This window comes from Erythrolamprus reginae, chromosome 11 (assembly GCF_031021105.1).
Source record: "Erythrolamprus reginae isolate rEryReg1 chromosome 11, rEryReg1.hap1, whole genome shotgun sequence".
Classification (NCBI taxonomy): domain Eukaryota; kingdom Metazoa; phylum Chordata; class Lepidosauria; order Squamata; family Dipsadidae; genus Erythrolamprus; species Erythrolamprus reginae.
Window position 1 is genome coordinate 35571248 of NC_091960.1, and position 20835 is coordinate 35592082.

General features: G+C 41.8%; 1 protein-coding gene across 4 annotated transcripts in view; it reads right to left on the reverse strand.

Annotated features, from left to right (window-relative positions):
- Nucleotides 1-20835, reverse strand: part of COL16A1 (collagen type XVI alpha 1 chain) — a 263305-nt gene that overhangs the window by 217401 nt on the left and 25069 nt on the right. For all 4 annotated transcript variants that reach the window (XM_070763913.1, XM_070763914.1, XM_070763912.1 and 1 more), the window contains exons 3-4: nucleotides 9950-10024; nucleotides 6129-6246 (exon numbers count right to left, since the gene is read on the reverse strand). In XM_070763913.1, the coding sequence (XP_070620014.1) occupies nucleotides 6129-6246; nucleotides 9950-10024 (193 nt within the window). The remainder of the gene's footprint in view (nucleotides 1-6128; nucleotides 6247-9949; nucleotides 10025-20835) is intronic.

Genomic DNA, 20835 nt, shown 5'->3' on the forward strand with positions numbered 1-20835 from the left:
AAGCTCATACAGAAATAAAGATGTAGGAACCATTGTAAGACAGGTTCCCTCTGATTCACAGGAAGGTAAAAGAGAGAGGAACAGAAGCACCGACTTTACCAGGTTTTGTCCTGAAATAACTAGGACAGGATTGGGGATGTTGGTAGCTGATGCAAAACATGATGTAATGTAATTCTAAGCAATCAGTCTTGCAGAGATGCCAAGGTCCAAGGATTAACGGCAGCTTCATCAAGCAAGGAATACACAGTTTTGCAGATAGCCACAGAATAAATTAAAGTCAAACTGCAATGACAATTGTGCTGTTTCCAGTAGTACTTTGATGGATAGTAGCTGAACCTTCGGTCCAAAAAGGCAGATTTTAAGCCATTCAGCAGAGCGATAAGGAGAATTCCATTGTAAGAGAAGATAATGAAAAAGGAAAATTCCGATTGATGGAAATTCTTTTTTAAAAAGATACTGAGAGCACAACAGCTGCAATCAGGGTTGGCAGCAAAGTTGGCTGGGGAATTCTGGGAGTTGAAGTCCACATACAGGGGGGTGGACAAAAAAATGGAAACACTTGACTTTTGGGCAGAATGAGAAACACTGCTCTAGCTCCAACGTTTGAGATATCCTGGAGAACAGATGTCAGATGAGTGGAGAGGGGCATGGAAAAGGTGGAAAGGAAGACCCAGAAACCACGGAGCAGCCAACCTGACAGGTGACGTTTCTTGATAAAGGGACAAAGCTCACTTTCTGAATAATGCCACCATGATTAGTAGTGCGCATTGCTGTCTCCAAAACCAGCCTCACCAGGCTAACCTTCTCCCTCTTTTGAAACGGATAATTTCCACAGCACATTGTAAAAGACCCCACCTACAAAAAGATATTGACAAAATTGAACGGGTCCAAAGACGGGCTACAAGAATGGTGGAAGGTCTTAAGCATAAAACGTATCAGGAAAGACTTAATGAACTCAATCTGTATAGTCTGGGGGACAGAAGGAAAAGGGGGGACATGATCGAAACATTTAAATATGTTAAAGGGTTAAATAAGGTTCAGGAGGGAAGTGTTTTTAATAGGAAAGTGAACACAAGAACAAGAGGACACAATCTGAGTTTAGTTGGGGGAAAGATCAAAAGCAACGTGAGAAAATATTATTTTACCGAAAGAGTAGTAGATCCTTGGAACAAACTTCCAGCAGACGTGGTTGGTAAATCCACAGTAACTGAATTTAAACATGCCTGGGATAAAAATATATCCATCCTAAGATAAAATACAGAAAATAGTATAAGGGCAGACTAGATGGACCATGAGGTCTTTTTCTGCCATCAGTCTTCTATGTTTCTATGTTTCTAAATAATATGTCTTTATTTCAGCAAAGCATTTTGACATTGTTCTCTGTGAAATTCTGATTAGCAAGCCTGTTAAACATGGGCGGGATGGCTTGACAGTGGATACACAGGAAACATAAAAATTGTGTTTTAAATTGTCCCTCATTAATGCTTCCTCATCAAACTGAAATGAAGCATGGATTAAAGGGCCACCAAGTTCAACCCGGAATTTCACGCTCTTCAACTTTTCAGAGAGGAAGGGAATGCTTATTCAACCCCCAGTGACCAAAAACTGAGTCCAGCAGGAGTCAGATGAAATTGAAGATGATCTTGAGAAGTTAGAGAAATAGGCTTAACGTAAGAGAATTTGTCCAAGACAAATGTATTTTCATACAAGAGGGGTGGTGGTGAAGGCGTAGTGTGGGAATATCTGGCACAGAAGAAATATTTTTTTGGAAATGGATTAATGATTATAAACTGAATATGAAGTAGCAGTGTGATGGAGCCAATCAGTTTCAGGCTATATCATAATTTCATTTTATTTTTGTGTTGGTCAAATTCCATCTCAAGTACTGTGTCCAATTCTGGATATATTCGAAGAAAGATTCAGAAAAGCTAGATGAGTGTTCTGTCTGGGTCACTCCGGAAGCTATGACCAACCCAAAAAGATAAGCCAGACACACCGGTAAAATTCAAATACAGTTTTATAATGTTCAAGAGAAACGAAGCTAACAGAAAATGTCCTTACAAAGCAGGAAAACACTGGAACTCCAAATATATACACGAAGGCAATTGTCCATGCATCAATATACGAGTCTTGCTGCCAAGACGAGGCTGTAGATAACAGACATACACCTCCCACGGGTCTTCAAGACTGCTGGGCCACAAGCCAGGAACAGAGACGCCGAGAAACAATGCAGGTTACAGGAACTCCAAACTGATAACACTCCACATGGCTTCAAGAGCTTGCCTGCCTTATAAACCTTTCCCTGCTAATGAGGACCACACCCAAGCCCTGGTGTTCCTTATTCAATGCTGATAATATTTCTTTAATTGCTCCTTCCTTTGATCTAAACGTCTCTGTCGCATGTCAATGACAGCTTGTGCCTCATCACCTAATGACTCCAAAGACTCCAAGCTACTGGCTGGGGAGAACCCCTCCCCAGGGCTCCCATGCTGTTCTTCCTCGTCACATTCCTGACTGGACTCTCCCTCGTCCGACTGCTCAGCCCCCTCCTCTTCACTGTCAGCCTCCTCCGGGCATGGAGCAGAGACGCAGCTGGCCTTTGATCTGCCTCAGGCTGAACCACAACAGATGAGATACATAGAAAGTCAACAAAGTTGATGACATGACTGAGAAGTAAAAACTGGAGGAGAGCTTGAGAGAGTGCATATTTAGCAACGAGGAAAAATAATACAAGGCTTAGCGTGAGTCAAAAAGTAATGTCATTTTCTTTATTTCAGGTGAACATTTTGATAAAAATATCTGAATTTTTCCCCGGTTATATATGGTTATATTATTTATGTCCTGAAATATTTTGTTTCTTACTTTTCAGGTTTGGAGACTGGTTTTTTTAAAAACTAATTCTACTTTATTGTAAAATTGCATTAATAAAAACACAGAAGTCGGAAAGTAATATTCTCCTACTATCCACTTTTATAAATTGAGGGAACATCCCTCCTGAGCCTCCTGCTCCACCCAATATACAATTGTGGACTATACTTCATCTTATCTTCTTTTTTTAAAAAATATTTTTATTTTAATTTTCTTACTTTTCGCCCATAGCCCTCCTCCATTCCCAAAACATATGCATAAATACTCATTTTTCCTTACAACCATGCCAACAATTTCCTTTCCTCGTTGTTTGAAAGCGTGCTCATTGTACTGGCAATTCACAGTCCTTCTTCTTTCACAAAGTGACACACACTTTGCTCTGGTTTAGTTTCAAAGCGGGGGAAAAATCAGCACACAAAGGTCGAAGTCAGCAAGGCAGTCACGAAACACAACGATCAGATAATCCTCCACAATGGCCAAACCCACAGGCTGCTCTTTATAGCAGCCTCACTAATGACCCCAGCCCCACCCAACCACAGGTGGCCTCATTTTCTTTGATAATAATCTCTCAGTTGTTGCTGCCTATGCATCGCTCTCCGCATGCGTGGCTGTATCATTAACTCTTGTTATGAATCCAAGGAGGAGCGAGATAATTGATCTCCTTCTGAGCTGTCTGCCACACTCTCCTCCTCCCTGTCACTCATGTCTTCTTGGTCAGAGGAGCCTTCATCAGCAGATTCCACCAGGGGCAAAACAGGCCTGCAGCATGTGGATGTATCCCCCACATCCACAGTCCTTGGGGCAGGAGCAGGGCCAGAGCTAACCACAACACCTGGCGGCATAGATGGGTCTTCAACATCTTACAGAAGGCAAGGAGGGTGGGGGCAATTCAAATCTCAAGGGGAGGGGAGTTGATTCCAGAGAGCCGGGGCCGCCACAGAGAAGGCTCTTCCCCTAGGTCCCGCCAAATGAACAACCTATCGAAACCTCTGGAGTTTTCACAATTCTCGCTTCATCTCTCAAGCCAGTTCATAAGAGACTTGGAACAAAAGATTCACAAGGTTGGGTCATCTTGTGAGAGTTTGGCTGCTGCACTCGAAACTGCAGGAGAAGAGGGGACATCTGAATGACCTCTTCTCCCCCACCCACCATGTGTCTGGCTTTTCTGTCCTGGCCCCAGGAAAGGGTAGCCCAACCCAGCTAGTAAACAGCTTCAGCCTTTGCAGGCCATCATCAGTCTAGTGCTGTCTGAGTGGATGCCAAGTTTTGCTGGAGCAAGAAAACACCCACCAAGTAGTCGGAATTGCCGAAGGGCCTGGAAAAGTCTCAAAGCCTGTGTTGCTTTTGGGCAGTGGTTGACTTTCCAGGATTGAAAGTTCTTTCTAGTCATTCTGCTGAAGCTAAATCACCCACAAAACCCTCATTCGGACAACCCAAACCGTCTTCGCTGGGGGGACACACAGCAAAACAAACCAGGCCACTTACAAACTGTTACATAGAAACATAGAAGACTGACGGCAGAAAAAGACCTCCTGGTCCATCTAGTCTGCCCTTATACTATTTCCTGTGTTTTATCTTAGGATGGATATATGTTCATCCTAGGCATGTTTAAATTCAGTTACTGTGGATTTACCAACCACGTCTGCTGGAAGTTTGTTCCAAGGATCTACTACTCTTTCAGTAAAATAATATTTTCTCACGTTGCTTTTGATCTTTCCCCCAACTAACTTCAGATTGTGTCCCCTTGTTCTTGTGTTCACTTTCCTATTAAAAACACTTCCCTCCTGAACCTTATTTAACCCTTTAACATATTTAAATGTTCCGATCATGTCCCCCTTTTCCCTTCTGTCCTCCAGACTAGACAGATTGAGTTCATGAAGTCTTTCCTGATACGTTTTATGCTTAAGACCTTCCACCATTCTTGTAGCCCGTCTTTGGACCTGTTCAATTTTGTCAATATCTTTTTGTAGGTGAGGTCTCCAGAACTGAACACAGTACTCCAAATGTGGTCTCACCAGCACTCTATATAACGGGATCATAATCTCCCTCTTCCTGCTTGTTATACCTCTAGTTGCATCCACAAAGGTTAAAGCTGACTAATTTTAACGTGATCCCCCCCCCCCCGGTTAACAAATTGGTTTGCTTTCCGAGACACATCAACGAGCCCTGCTCATTTGTGGGTTCTAAAATAACGAAAGCTTTACATTTGTTCTTCATGGAAAACTTTACGAAGGGGGAGCAGAGAGGCTGATCGTAAAGACGACTTAAGGTCCTACACTTTTCATTCTCTACATCAATGACCTCTGCGATCATATTGCTAGCAACTGTGTACTTTTTGCTGACGATGTGAAACTTTTCAACACCACTGACAACACATTTACTCTCCAAAAAGACCTTGACTTTGTCTCAGATTGGTCTAACACCTGGCAACTTCAAATATCAACCAACAAATGCTCTACCCTCCACATCGGCAAAAAGAATCCAAACCTCATATATAAACCGAATAAACAAATTCTCACAGCCAACCCACACTCAGTAAAAGACCTTGGAATACTAATATCAAATGACCTAAGTGCTAAAGCCCACTGCAACAATATCGCCAAAAAGGCTTCTAGAGTTGTTAACCTGATCCTACGTAGCTTCTGCTCTGGCAACCTCACACTACTCACCAGAGCTTACAAAACTTTCGCCAGACCCATCCTCGAATACAGCTCATCTGTCTGGAATCCATACAACATCTCGGACATCAACTCCCTCAAAAATGTCCAAAGATACTTCACTAGAAGAGCCCTTCACTCCTCCACCTGAAACAGAATACTCTACGAAACTGGACTCACTATCCTGGGTCTAGAAAGCTTACAACTACGACGCCTTAAACACGATCTAAGTATCGGCCACAAGATCATATGCTGCAATGTCCTGCCTGTCAACGACTACTTCAACTTCAACCACAACTACACATGAGCACACAACAGATTCAAGCTTAATATTAACCGCTCCAAATTGGACTGTAAAAAATACGACTTTAGAAATCGAGTTGTTGAAGCGTGGAATTTTTTTTTTTTAAAAGGATCTAGTCAGTTTCTCAGTCACTCCCCCAGCAGACAAGTTATCACCTCAAAACAAATTCTTCCAGCACACGGTTGTAACAAAGAATCAGAACTGAAATTGATGTGTGGCATAAATTTGCACAGAAAACAGATTACCCACAAGCAATGGCCGTGTAAGCAGTTTTAGAGTCAAAAGCAGAGAAAACTCACTTTGTTGACTGAACCAAGGAAGTGTTGCCTAATCGGAGGATCATCGGACCTTTGGGGTTGCGTATTTTCTTAACCGATGAGGTCTTCAGAAGACCAAACCTTTTGATTAGATTAAATCCTGGAAATAGAGAGAAGAAGGTAAGATTTTTGGGGATTTGGGATGTTGTAATGCAAGACAGAGAGGAGGAAACACCAGATTGGGAAGTCTAACTTCACCATCTATCTTCTATCTTTCTCTATTGGTTCATAATAACTTTTTTATTCACCCTGCAGAATAACAAAGACTAATCCCTGAAAATATAAAATGCAAGGAAATGATAAGCTGTAGAATGGATAGGTCTTTTATAGATAAAAATATGTTTCAGACAGAATGCCTGAAAGTCTATCTTCAAGCGTGGTACATCTCTAGTCCTTATTGAGATCGGATGCCCCTTTAATTGATATAGAAACATAGAAACATAGAAGACTGACGGCAGAAAAAGACCTCATGGTCCATCTAGTCTGCCCTTATACTATTTCCTGTATTTTATCTTACAATGGATATATGTTTATCCCAGGCATGTTTAAATTCAGTTACTGTGGATTTACCAACCACATCTGCTGGAAGTTTGTTCCAAGGATCTACTACTCTTTCAGTAAAATAATATTTTCTCATGTTGCCTTTGATCTTTCCCCCAACTAACTTCAGATTGTGTCCCCTTGTTCTTGTGTTCACTTTCCTATTAAAAACACTTCCCTCCTGAACCTTATTTAACCCTTTAACATATTTAAATGTTTCGATCATGTCCCCCCTTTTCCTTCTGTCCTCCAGACTCTACAGATTGAGTTCATGAAGTCTTTCCTGATACGTTTTATGCTTAAGACCTTCCACCATTCTTGTAGCCCGTCTTTGGACCCGTTCAATTTTGTCAATATCTTTTTGTAGGTGAGGTCTCCAGAACTGAACACAGTACTCCAAATGTGGTCTCACCAGTGCTCTATATAAGGGGATCACAATCTCCCTCTTCCTGCTTGTTCTACCTCTAGCTATGCAGTCAAGCATCCTACTTGCTTTTCCTACCGCCCGACCACACTGCTCACCCATTTTGAGACTGTCAGAAATCACTACCTCTAAATCCTTCTCTTCTGAAGTTTTTGCTAATACAAACTAAGAAAAAGCCTAGCATTTTGTCCTTCAGGAAAATAAGGATTTCAAAATGTTGAGGCTTCAGTGTCTATTCCTACCCATCCATTGAAGTGTCATAGTCCCAAAGTCACAATTAAAATACAAAATATTTCACAGGCCCGCAGATAGACCCCATTCACATCCAAAACTTAAATTACATTTTGATCCATCTCCCCTAGCAACTATTGCTATTACACAATATTTGGGGACTTTTCAGGGGATTTTAGAGTACGGATCATCTCGAAGGAAGTGTACAATTGCCTGTTGGATGCTGTCCAAACAATATGTGACGAGATTAGCTCAGTCCTCAGGGAACGATAGACACTTCAGGAGTCTGTAATCAGCTGTATCCCCTTCGGTGTCCAAACATCTGAATGGATGTTTTTGATAGTGGATATGATTAAAATCTCCCCGTCAATGGCACCCAGCATAGAAGGGGCCTAAGCCCTAAGGCATAAATCCCCTTTTAGGCAAAGGCACAAGGACTGGATAAAAAGAGTTGGGTATTATAAAAAAGCAGGTACTTAATATCGTTGTAGCAGAGATGGGAGGTATTTAGCTCTACCCTCTGGTACATTAAGATCAAAACATTTTCTGCCTGATCTCATTCCAGGAGGGAAAAAAACAACATTGGGGAATAAACCAGAAATGTTCAATCATTGTCCCCATTTCAACACATTGTCTCTTTTGTCGGCGCCAATGCAAAGGATGCTGGGAGTATATTTTGGAACATATCACGAGCATCCCTTAAAAGAGGGTTTCTAAAAGCTTATCAACAGAGGGAGAGAGACACCTGAAATTAAACTCGCCCATAAATCCTGCAGCAGCAACATATTTGGCTTGCTAACGTGCCGCTGGGTCTAGCAGAGATGTCTTTTGTAGCAACATCTCCATAAAGGGGTGCTACATTAAGGCAGTGTTTTCTCAACTTTAGCAACTTTCACACAGGGGGTGGGGGGGTTCAGCTCCCAGAATTTTGCAAGCAACCCTCCTGGCCTTAAAAAACACGGTTTTGCCAGCAGGTCTGATGTCGATGAGCAATAGTATCTTGCTTCGGCCACTAGTTATGAATGAATGATGGATGGGAGTCTTTTTCATTTGGGGGTTTTAAACTTTGTATTTATGTTTTAACATTGTAGGCTGCCCTGAGTTTGTCAGGAGAAGAGCAGCATATACATTTAATAATAATAATAATAATAATAATAATAATAATAATAATAATAATAATAATAATAATAATAATAATAATAATTTTAAATTGTAATTAGATTGGTGGGCATTGGATTTTTATTATGTACTGTTTTTTATTATTGTTGTGAGCCGCCCCGAGTTTGCGGAGAGGGGCGGCATATAAATCCAATAAATCTAATCTAATCTAATCTAATCTAATCTAATCTAATCTAATCTAATCTAATCTAATCTAATCTAATCTAATCTAATCTAATCTAATCTAATCTAATCTAATCTAATCTAATAATAATAATAATAATAATAATAATAATAATAATAATAATAATATTAGATTAGATTAGATTAGATTAGATTAGATTAGATTAGATTTATTGGATTTGTATGCCGCCCCTCTCCGGAGACTCGGGGCGGCTAACAACAATAATAAAACAGTATATACAATAATCCAATAGTAAAAACAATTTAAAAAAACCCCATTAAAGTAAAAACCAAACATACATTCAGACATACCATGCATAAAATTGTAAAGGCCTAGGGGGAAAGAGTATCTCAGTTCCCCCATGCCTGATGGCAGAGGTGGGTTTTAAGTAGCTTACGAAAGGCAAGGAGGGTGGGGGCAATTCTAATCTCTGGGGGGAGTTGGTTCCAGAGGGCCGGGGCCGCCACAGAGAAGGCTCTTCCCCTGGGTCCCGCCAAGCGGCATTGTTTAGTTGACGGGACCTGGAGAAGACCCACTCTGTGGGACCTAACTGGTCGCTGGGATTCGTGCAGCAGAAGGCGGAACCGGAGATAATCTGGTCCGGTGCCATGAAGGGCTTTATAGGTCATAACCTATAAAGTTTATTATATTATAATTGGTAGTTTTGTCTGCTCATTTTTGACCACTTTTTCGGACTTATGATCCCACCAATACTTTGCTACTTTCGGGCTTATGATCCCACCAGTGGCAAAGAACTGGTGGGATCATAAGCCCGAAAAAGTGGTAGAAAATGAGCAAGCAAAACTACTGTGGGACTTCCGACTTCAGACTGAACAAATTCTGAAGCATAACACACCAGACCTCCTGATTGTGGAGAAAAAGAAAGTATGGATAATTGACATCGCAAACCCAGGAGACAGCATAATTGAGGAGAAGCAGCTAGAGAAATTAGTGAAATATGAAGATCTAAAAATCGAGCTGCAACGACTCTGGCATAAGACGGTGAAAATGGTCCCAGTGTAAAAGGAGAAAAAAAATCGGGACTTTTAAAAAATGTCCTCGCACGCAGGACAAATTGCTAAAAAATGTGACTGTCCGGCTGAATGTGAGACGTCTGGTCACTTTAACCCTATCCCATCTGCCACTGGGGAAGACCATGCCAAAAAGGACTGCATAATAGCTAGACCTCAATGAGTGGGGCAGGTCAAGCAAGCAAGACTATCTCAATCCCACGAATCTGGAGGAGAACCTGGACTGCCCACTTACCAGTTATATTTACGAATTCATCACTGCTGTGGTCCAGCCGGAGGCTTTCTTTCTCCAGTAGTGGACACTTCTCCCCTGCAAGAGAAAGATGAATACGAACAATTAACCAATGGGACTTTGCTTCCAATGGAACTGTGGAGGCTCCGTTGCTGGAGGTTTTCAAAAATAGGTTAGACCAGTGTTTCCCAACCTTGGCAACTTGGAGATATCTGGACTTCAACTCCCAGAATTCCCCAGCCAGCATTCGCTAGCTGGGGAATTCTGGGAGTTGAAGTCCAAATATCTTCAAGTTGCCAAAGTTGGGAAACACTGGATTAGACAACCACTCAACCACTTGTTCGGGAGGGATAAAGACTCCTGGCTTATACTTATATGGAAAGGAGTGACTGAATGAGTTCTCTTTTTTATAATTATTAATTTATGAAAATATATCTCCTTCTGAGATGTAAGTTTATATTTATTGTTATTTGTAAGTGTTTTTTCTTCTTTTTCTTCTCTTTTGTTTTTTCCTTTGGTATTTGGCTGTTTGTATATATCTTTATTTATGATTGGTTAATGTTTTTTTCCCGAACGCCATCACTCTACTAAACAAATAATTCCCTCAACACTATCAGACTTTCTACTAAATCTGCACTTCTATTCTACTAGTTTTTCTCATCATTCCTTTCACCCATTTCCTCCCATGTTGACTGTACGACTGTAACTTGTTGCTTATATCCTAAGATTTTTATTAATATTGCTTCTTCATTGCTTATTTGACCCCTATGACAATCATTAAGTGTTGTACCACATGATTCTTGACAAATGTATATTTTATTTTATGTACGCTGAGAGCATCTGCACCAAGACAAATTCCTTGTGTGTCCAATCACACTTGGCCAATAAAAATTCTATTCTATTCTATTCTATTCTATTCTATTCTAAAGAATTTTAATAAAACACATTTTTTTAAAAAAAGGACTCCTGCCTTCGGCATGGAGATGGATAGCTCCAAGTTTCCTTCCAGCCCTATGACAATCACCATGGAGGGTTGACATTCATTAACATGTGAGTTAGTCCCCCACATTGTACATCTTGGTTTCAACTGTACATTGTACATCTTGGTTTCAACTGTTCAAAGAGACATAGGATTCAGTAAAGAATGAAGACAAGACTTAGCTACACAACTGGGGAGATGTTGCTCAAGCAACTTTGGGACTTTTCCTTGGCAGAGAGGTTGACTCTAACTCAGAGGCCAGGCCTGTCTTGCCAGGACCATTCTCAGAATTTTTCATGTGATTTTGTTTTGGAAATGGTAGAAATGGATAATAAGATAGTTGTTTTAAAATAGAAAAATGACTCATCATCTCTGGACAGACATTCACCAGGCCTGGCATTTGTTTTCTGTTGGAGTCTCTCTCTCTCTCTCTCTCTCTCTCTCTCTCTCTCTCTCTCTCTCTCTCTCTCTCTCTTTCCTCTCTCTCTTGCTCTTTCTCTCTCTCTCTTTCTCTCTCTTTCTCTCTCTCTCTTTCTCTCTCTCTCTTTTTCTCTCTTTCTCTCTCTCTCTTGCTCTTTCTCTCTCTCTTTCTCTCTCTCTCTCTCTCTCTCTTTCTCAATGGAAATGGAATGGAAACTGCAGTTTAATGTTTCCAAAAGTAAAATAATGCACTTGGGGAAAAGGAATCCTCAATCTGAGTATTGTATTGGCAGTTCTGTGTTAGCAAATACTTCAGAAGAAAAGGATTTAGGGGTAGTGATTTCTGACAGTCTCAAAATGGGTGAACAGTGCAGTCAGGCGGTAGGGAAAGCAAGTAGGATGCTTGGCTGCATAGCTAGAGGTATAACAAGCAGGAAGAGGGAGATTATGATCCCGCTATATAGAATGCTGGTGAGACCACATTTGGAATACTGTGTTCAGTTTTGGAGACCTCACCTACAAAAAGATATTGACAAAATTGAACGGGTCCAAAGACGGGCTACAAAAATGGTGGAAGGTCTTAAGCATAAAACGTATCAGGAAAGACTCAATGAACTCAATCTGTAGAGTCTGGAGGACAGAAGAAAAAGGGGAGACATGATCGAAGCATTTAAATATGTCAAAGGGTTAAATAAGGTCCAGGAGGGAAGTGTTTTTAATAGGAAAGTGAACACAAGAACAAGGGGACACAATCTGAAGTTAGTTGGGGGAAAGATCAAAGGCAACATGAGAAAATATTATTTTACTGAAAGAGTAGTAGATCCTTGGAACAAACAGACGTGGTTGGTCAATCCACAGGAACTGAATTTAAACATGCCTGGGATAAACATATATCCATCCTAAGATAAAATACAGAAAATAGTATAAGGGCAGACTAGATGGACCATGAGGTCTTTTTCTGCCGTCAGACCTCTATGTTTCTAACATTAGATTTGTTACATGCTGTTTATTACTGTTGTTAGCCGCCCCGAGTCTAGGGAGAGGGGCGGCATACAAATCTAATAAATAAAATTAATGAATAAATAAGATGTGCATTGGAATATGCTTAGCTGAAAAGGTACAAAACCCCAACTCGCTGGTTCTTTTGCGTGTGAGAATTAAGTTGCTCGGAGCCTGTGGAATGGGGGACAACAGCATCTCAGCAGCCAAGTTTCTTTCAAAGGAGACAGAATCAATTAGATTGCTCACATTAACAGAGTGGTTCACTCTGCTGAGTGGACACAAATGTTTGAATGGGTAACTTGAGCAGTGGAGAGAGAGAGAGTCTGTATGCTTTCAGTTGATCAGCTCAGACACATATAATTAACAGCCAGAACGTCCTCATCCTCCTGGGTTGAAATCCCTAATTTTCACATCTGTCTCTGGAGGAATAAATGTAAGAACTGCCGTAATGGGTATAAGATGGATGCAACGGTACATCAGCCCTTTTCTTCTTTTAGGCAATTTCTGCTACCCTTTCAAAGTTGTGACTTGCCACTTTATTTATTTTTTTCCAGAAAGCTATTCCAGACTCAGATTTTATCAAAGTATTGAAATGCTGCAAGTAGCAAAGAACAAACAATACAGAATGGAGGATGTTTCGTTTGGCAGAGACATAGCTCTGCAGTGGTTCCTTAAGAGGCACAATTTTGCTAAAATCTAGGTTGGCCCCTCACCGGTTTCTGAACCAGTCGACAATCATTTCTGTCCTTTGTGAATATTTATTTATTTATTTATTAGTTGGACTTGTATGCCGCCCCTCTCCGAAGACTCGGGGCGGCTCACAACAAGTAAAACAGTCACAACAATCCAATTAATTAAAATATTTAACGATTTAAGAAAACCCCATGTAATAGCAAACACACACACAAACATACCATATATAAATTTAACGTGCCCAGGGGAGATGTTTAGTTTCCCCATGCCTGACGGCAAAGGTGGGTCTTAAGGAGTTTTCGGAAGGCAGGAAGAGTAGGGGAAGTTCTAATCTCCGGGGGGAGTTGGTTACAGAGAGCCGGTGCCGCCACAGAGAAGGCTCTTCCCCTGGGACCCGCCAACCGACATTGTTTATGAATATGCTTATGAGGATGACAAAGGATGAACAACTTTCACCCAAAACTTTGCCATGATTGTAAAAGGCAAGACAATTCTTCCCACCAGATAATCCTCAGTTTATGACCACAGTTGGAACCCGAACATCCATCTCTAGGTGATGAACTTGTGAAGTGAGTTGTGGTTGACCTATTAATATTTTTTCCTCGGTTGTTAAGCAAATCACCATAGTTATTAGGCAAATCAAATGGTCATTAAGCAAAGTTGGCTTTGACACAATGCTCATTGGAAATTCCCTGGGAAGGTTGCAAACGATGAGCATGGGACTCTGCTGAAAATATAGGCCAGTTGCCAAGAACCCAACTTTTAATCATGTGACTGTGAGGATGCTATGACAGATGTAAGTAAATTGTAAGACCCATTTTAAAATTCTCTCTCTCTCTTCCTCCCTCCCTTTCTCTCTAGTTCTCTCTTTCTCTCTCCCTCCCTCTCTTTCTCTTCCTTTCTTCTCTTCCTCTCTCCCTCCCTCTCTTTCTTTCTCTTCCTTTCTTCTCTTTCTCTCTCCCTCCCTCTCTTTCTCTCTCTCTCTTCCTTTCTTCTCTTTCTCTCCCTCTCTCCCTCTTCTCCCTCCCTCTCTTTCTCTCTTCCTTTTTTCTCTTTCTCTCTCCCTCCCTCTCTTTCTCTCTCTTCCTTTCTTCTCTTTCTCTCTCCCTCTCTCTCTTCCTTTCTTCTCTTTCTCCCTCCCTCCCTCTCTTCCGTTCTTCTCTTTCTTTCTCTCTCCCTCCCTCTCTCTCTCTTCCTTTCTTCTCTTTCTCTCTCCCTCCCTCTCTTTCTCTCTCTTCCTTTCTTCTCTTTCTGTTTAAAGACAGGAAAGTCATTTCACCAAGGAGAGATTCAACCTGGAAATAAGGAAGAACTTCCTGATGGTCAAGATGATCAACCAGTGGAACAGCCTTTCTGCGGAGGTTGTGAACTCCCTACCTCTGGTCACTTTCAAGAGGAAATTGGACTGCCAATTGACTAGGGTGCTATAGGATTTCCTGCTCAGGCAGGGCGTTGGACTTGATGACCTGCATGGTCCCTTTCAACTCTAACCAATCAATCAATCAATCAATCAATCAATCAATCAATAAAAATAAAATATAAAATAAAATGAAATGAAATAAATTGAATTGAAATAAAATAAAATAAAATAAATGAAATGAAATGAAATGAAATGAAATAAAAAATAAAATAAAATAAAATAAAATAAAATAAAATATTAATTTGCCCATCTCCATTTATCTCCATCTTCTCTCTGGGACATCTCAACATAGTACCCTGTTTTTGAACCTTGGCAATGTTAAGCTGTGTGGGCTTTAACTCCCCAGCTGCCTGGGGAATTCTGGGAGTTGAAGTCCGCACAGCTTAAGGCTGCCAAAATGAAGCAACACTGGCCTGGGCTCAGCTGACAACCTCCCTGCCATGTCCCTCCTCAGCCTCATAAAAGCCTTTTTGCTTTTTCTAATGGACTTGGCAGGAGGAGAAAGAGCTGAGGCTGCAGTCTTGGATGCCTCTAACGGGGGCCCGGGGGACCATTTTTCAGCAGCTGCAGAGTCCTTTGCAAAAATGTTCTGTGGCTGGACCATGATAGCAACTGGTCATAACTGGCAGTTAGGAAACATACTCAAGGGACCTTGTAGTCCACACATCCTTCCTTGGAGAAAACATCTATGTTTTGTTTTAGAGCTTACAATGACACACAACAACATGAGGAAAGGCTTAATGAGTCAAACTCTATGTCCTTTCCCCACCTCTCCCTCCCACTGGAAGACTTTATTTGAGAGAGATTTACACTTAAAGGGGGAAATTGGGTTGCCTTCTGTGTCCCAAAGCATCAACGTTGCTACCAAGTCATCATTAAGAACATTAGTAGTAGACCACAAAAACTCCATCAATAATGGAGCTACCAGATCCGGTATGCACAAAATGTTCCTTTGGCTGCCATCTATTTTTCTAGCTCCAATATAGCCGTTAAGAGCCAAGCAAAAGAGAGCAAACCTAAGAAGCACAACGGTTTGTGAGTCTACGGAGAGGGGCGGCATACAAATCTAATTAATAATAATAATAATAATAATAATAATAATAATAATAATAATAGACTCTGTAAAGAAACAGATGAAACAATTGATCACATACTCAGCTGCTGCAAAAAGATCGCACAGACTGACTACAAGCATAGACACGATGCTGTGGCACAGATGATCCACTGGAACTTGTGCCAGAACTACCATCTACCAGTGGCAAAGAACTGGTGGGATCATAAGCCCGAAAAAGTGGTCGAAAATGAGCAAGCAAAACTACTGTGGGACTTCCGACTTCAGACTGAACAAATTCTGAAGCATAACACAACAGACATCCTGATTGTGGAGAAAAAGAAAGTATGGATCATCAACATCGCAATCCCAGGAGACAGCAGAATTGAGGAGAAGCAGCTAGAGAAATTAGTGAAATACGAAGATCTGAAAATCGAGCTGCAACGACTCTGGCATAAGCCCGTGAAAGCACACAATCGAATCATACACAAAAACTACATGGGCAAGGGGGAGATGTTTCAATTCCCCCATGCCTGATGGCAGAGGTGGGTTTTAAGGAGTTTCCGAAAGGCAAGGAGGGTGGGGGCAATCCTAATCTCTGGGGGGAGCCGGTTCCAGAGGGTTGGAGCCACCACAGAGAAGGCTCTTCCCCTGGGTCCCGCCAGATGACATTGTTTAGTCGATGGGACCCGGAGAAGTCCCACTCTGTGGGACCTAACCGGTCGCTGGGATTCGTGCGGCAGAAGGCGGTCCCGGAGATATTCTGGTCCGAGATATAATGGATAGAAGAGATAAAAGAGATAGAAGAGATAGAAGAGAAGATATAGGAGATATAAGGGAGACTCTAGGACAGGGGACTTGTCTAATCTCCTACCGAGATGAATCCACATGCTGCTTTGGCGACTATTTCCATGTCCAGCAAAACCACGGCCTTCCAGAACTTTATGGCTAATACCAAGAACAACCAACTTGTGTGTACATGCCTATTAAAAACGCTACCTGTTTTTGGGTACTGAGCGAGAAGGGGTTGGAGATTAAAGCAGACAGGAAAAAGAACAACAACCGCCGAGTGATGGAATATCACACCACAAAAGACAGAACTGTTTTCTCCATTATAAGCTGCAAAGCCACATGAATTGTAAGAATGCTCTGAAAGCTACAGAATGGCAAAGGAGCATAATTTCTCAACAAATAAAATGTTTTTTCTGCATTCCGGTCTATCAGATGTATCTGGGAGGTTTGCATACTAGACAAGATGAATGCAGAACTCTTCTGGCTTCCTAGCAACTGCTGCCTTTCGTACAACCGAGGGGCAACAAGCAGCATGATTCCTGAAATTCTGAGACTGGTTTAAAACAACCGCAGGCAAAACCTAAGGTTGGGGGCATCCAGTCCATTGCAATTATTTCCTTTCCAAGTAACATGATCAGGTCACAACGGAAAATTTGTAGCAGAGCTTCGAAATGTCAATGGATTCTCCTGAGTGCCATTTTTGCTTCTTCTTTGCTGGTCACGTTTTCCTTGCTAAAACTCCTTCACCGCACTTCCTTCGTGCCCATCGGAACAGATAACCAACACAAGACGTTCACACACTGTTCACTTATTTCCATTCATTCGTTTTACACAGGCAAAGGATAACTCGCTTTCTCATCTGCTGCATTCAAGGTAGGCATTCTTTAAAAAAAAAGGAAAATAATCCGCCAAGGGAAGGACAATAAACCCTTATTATAAAAATCAATAAAGATGTAGCCAAAACAAACAACAAAGAAAAACAAATCGAACTCTCAAACACTAGAAACATAGAAGATTGACGGCAGAAAAAGACCTCCTGGTCCATCTAGTCTGCCCTTGGACTATTTCCTGTATTTTCTCTTAGGATGGATCTATGTTTATCCCAGGCGTGTTTAAATTCAGTTCCAACCACGTCTGCTGGAAGTTTGTTCCAAGAATCTACTACTCTTTCAGTAAAATAATATTTTCTCATGTTGATTCTGATCTTTCCCCCAACTAACTTCAGATTGTGTCCCCTTGTTCTTGTGTTCACTTTCCTATTAAAAACACTTCCCTCCTGAACCTTATTTAACCCTTTCACATATTTAAATGTTTCGATCATGTCCCCCCTTTTCCTTCTGTCCTCCAGACCAGTGATTTTCAACCTTTTTTGAGCCGTGGCACATTTTTTACATTTACAAAACCATGGGGCACATTGAGTGGGGGGGGGGGGGGCTAAAAAAATATTGGACAAAAAAATTCTCTCTCTTCCTCCCTTTCTCTCTCCCTCTTTCTCTCATTTCCTCTTTTTTCTCTCTCTCCATCCCTCTTTCTTTCTCTCTTCCTTCTTTCCTCTTTTTTGCTCTATTTCTCTCTCCCTCCCTACCTCCCTCTATGTCTTTTTCTCTCCCACCTTCCCTCCCTCTCTTTCTCTCTCTTACTTGCTTTCTCTCTCTTGCTTGCTTTCTCTCTTGTTATCTTTCTGTCTTGCTTGCTTTCTCTTTCTCTCTCTTTCTTTCTCTCTCTCGTTTTCTTTCTCTGAGATTCGCGGCACACCTGACCATGTCTCGCGGCACACTAGTGTGCCACGGCACACTGGTTGAAAAACACTGCTCCAGACTATACAGATTGAGTTCATGAAGTCTTTCCTGATAAGTTTTATGCTTAAGACCTTCCACCATTTTTTATAGCCCGTCTTTGGACCCGTTCAATTTTATCCATATCTTTTTGTAGGTGAGTTCTCCAGAACCGAACACAGTATTCCAAATGTGGTCTCACCAGCACTCTATATAGCGGGATCACAATCTCCCTCTTCCTGCTTGTTAAACACTGACATGTCTATCAGACTATTCTCCCTATAGGAATCATGGGCATTGCAACCCCTGGGCTCTTGTGGAGGATGATGACCTTATTTACTTTATTTATTTATTTTGTCCAATACACAATAATACACAATGAAGGTAATAGAGGACACCTTCGAGGAAATAGAATTAGAGAAAGAATAGAAGAGAGAGTATAGGATAAAATAATCAATGAGAGAATAGAAGAAAGATATAGGAATAGAAGAGAAGATATAGGGGATATAGGAGAGACAATAGGACAGGGGACGGAAGGCACTCTAGTGCACTTATGCATACCAATTGTTGTTGTTGTTATTTTAAAAATAGTCACTGATGCAACACAATAGAGAGGAGAAAACACAAACAGGGTAGCAAGTAAGAGGCGCCTGCTGTTTACAGTAATCTTTAGCCAATTAAAAAATAACAGGTCTGTAAGTCATGAAGGATGGAATGTCTGTTTTATATTCTGCCAGGAAACAAAGAACAGTCTCAGAGGGCTGAATGGAACACAAGAACGTATGTTCTTATACGGGGGACCTATTAGTCCATGACAGCATCTCTCTTACGAAACCAGGTTGCAACGCCTCGGTCTCTTCAGCCTTGAAAGACGGTGTTAAAGGGGTGACTTTATCGAAGTGTATAAAATCCTGCATGGGATAGAAAAGGTGGATAGAGAAAAAAAATCTTTTCTCTATCACACAATACTAGGAAGAGGGGGCACTCCCTAAAGCTCATAGGTGAGAAAGTGAGAATAAAGGGAAATATTTCTTCACCCAGAGGGTCCTTGGTTGATGGAATTCCCTTCCAGAAGATGTCATGACAGCTGTCAGCCTGGAGAGCTTCAAGGCAGGATGAGACAGATTCATGGATGCCAAGTGTATCATAGGTGGTTATTGAAACAGATGTCCATGTGCCGCCTCTATGTTGGTTGAGGCAGGCAGGATTCCCTTGGGTCCCATTTGTTGGGGGTCAAAGGAAAGGGAGGGTCTTGCCGTCTCTTTCTGTTCAAGATCCCCATGGACAATTGATGGGCCACTGTGGGACACAGAATGCTGGACTCGATGGGCTTTGGCCTGATTCAGCAGGGCTCTTCTTATGTTCTTATGACATCTAAAAACCAGGAGTTTGCTAGCACCTTTTCCGACTAACCCTAACCCTAACTTACAAAAGCTTTAATAAACTCAAATAGTCAGAAAAGATATTCCAGACTCCTTCGACATTAGTCGTAGTAACATGTAGGGCAGGGATAGCTGCTACATCATTTTATAGCCAAGTTTGAGGCCAAGGACCAGGTTTCAGACCCATAGAAAGTCCTGCCTAGTTAACCAATGGGATTTCTCACCAGGATACTGTATGCGATAGTGGTCAGGTAAGTTTAGGACAGAGGTCTTCAAACATGGGAACTGTAGGACTTGTGGATTTTAACTCCCAGCTGGCTGGAGAATTCTGGAAGTTGAAGTCCATGAGTCTTAAAGTTGCCAAATTTGGGGACCTCTGGTTTAGAAGGTAAGAATGGTGGACTATAAGAATAGTCTTGAACCGGGTGTTCAAGATATTTTTGCCTCTTCTCAAGAACCATTTTCCACTTACAAACCCGAGCGTCCGAAACTGTAACTGGAAAAGGCAGGAAGAAGCCTCCGTGGGGCCTCTCCCGGGAGGAAACAGGGTCTGAAAAGGTGGGGAGAAGCCTCTGTGGGGCCTCTCTAGGAATCTCCTGGAAAGAAACAGGGCCAGAAAAGGTGGGGAGTAGCCTTCGTGGGGCCTCTCTAGGAATCTCCTGGGAGGAAACAGGGCCAGAAAAGATGGGGAGAAGCCTCTGTGGGGCCTCTCTAGGAATCTCCTGGAAAGTAACAGGGCCAGAAAAGGTGGGGAGAAGCCTCTGTGGGGCCTCTCTAGGAATCTCCTGGAAAGAAACAGGGCCAGAAAGGGTGGGGAGTAGCCTCCGTGGGGCCTCTCTAGGAGTCTCCTGGGAGGAAGCAGGGCCTCTACCCTCCCTGTGGTTTCCCCAATCACATGCATTATTTGCTTTTACATTGATTCCTATGGGAAAAAAATTGCTTCTTCTTAGAAACCTTTCTACTTAAGAACCTGGTCACGGAACGAATTAAGTTCGTAAGTAGAGGTCCCACTGTACGCCTGAATTCCTTCTGTTAGTAAAGCACAGTCTTACAAGATTCTATTATTATCTATCACAATTTAAAAAGAATTTTAAAAGGGGGTTCAAGCAGCTTCTCCAAATTTCAAGGAAAGGCAGAGCTAGATCAATAACATGTCCATTTGTCCTGCAAAGGATAGTTGCCTCCTTGACGTGATCTGGAGGTTCACGTCAAGGAGGCAACTATCCTTTGCAGGACAAATGGACATGCTATTGATCTATCTCTGCCTTTCCCTGAAATTTGGGGAAGCTGCTTGTACCCCCTTTTTAAATTCTGCCTTATTCTTTCAACCGTCAGGGCTGACGGTAGCGACTTTACTCTTAGTTGGCTTAAAGTC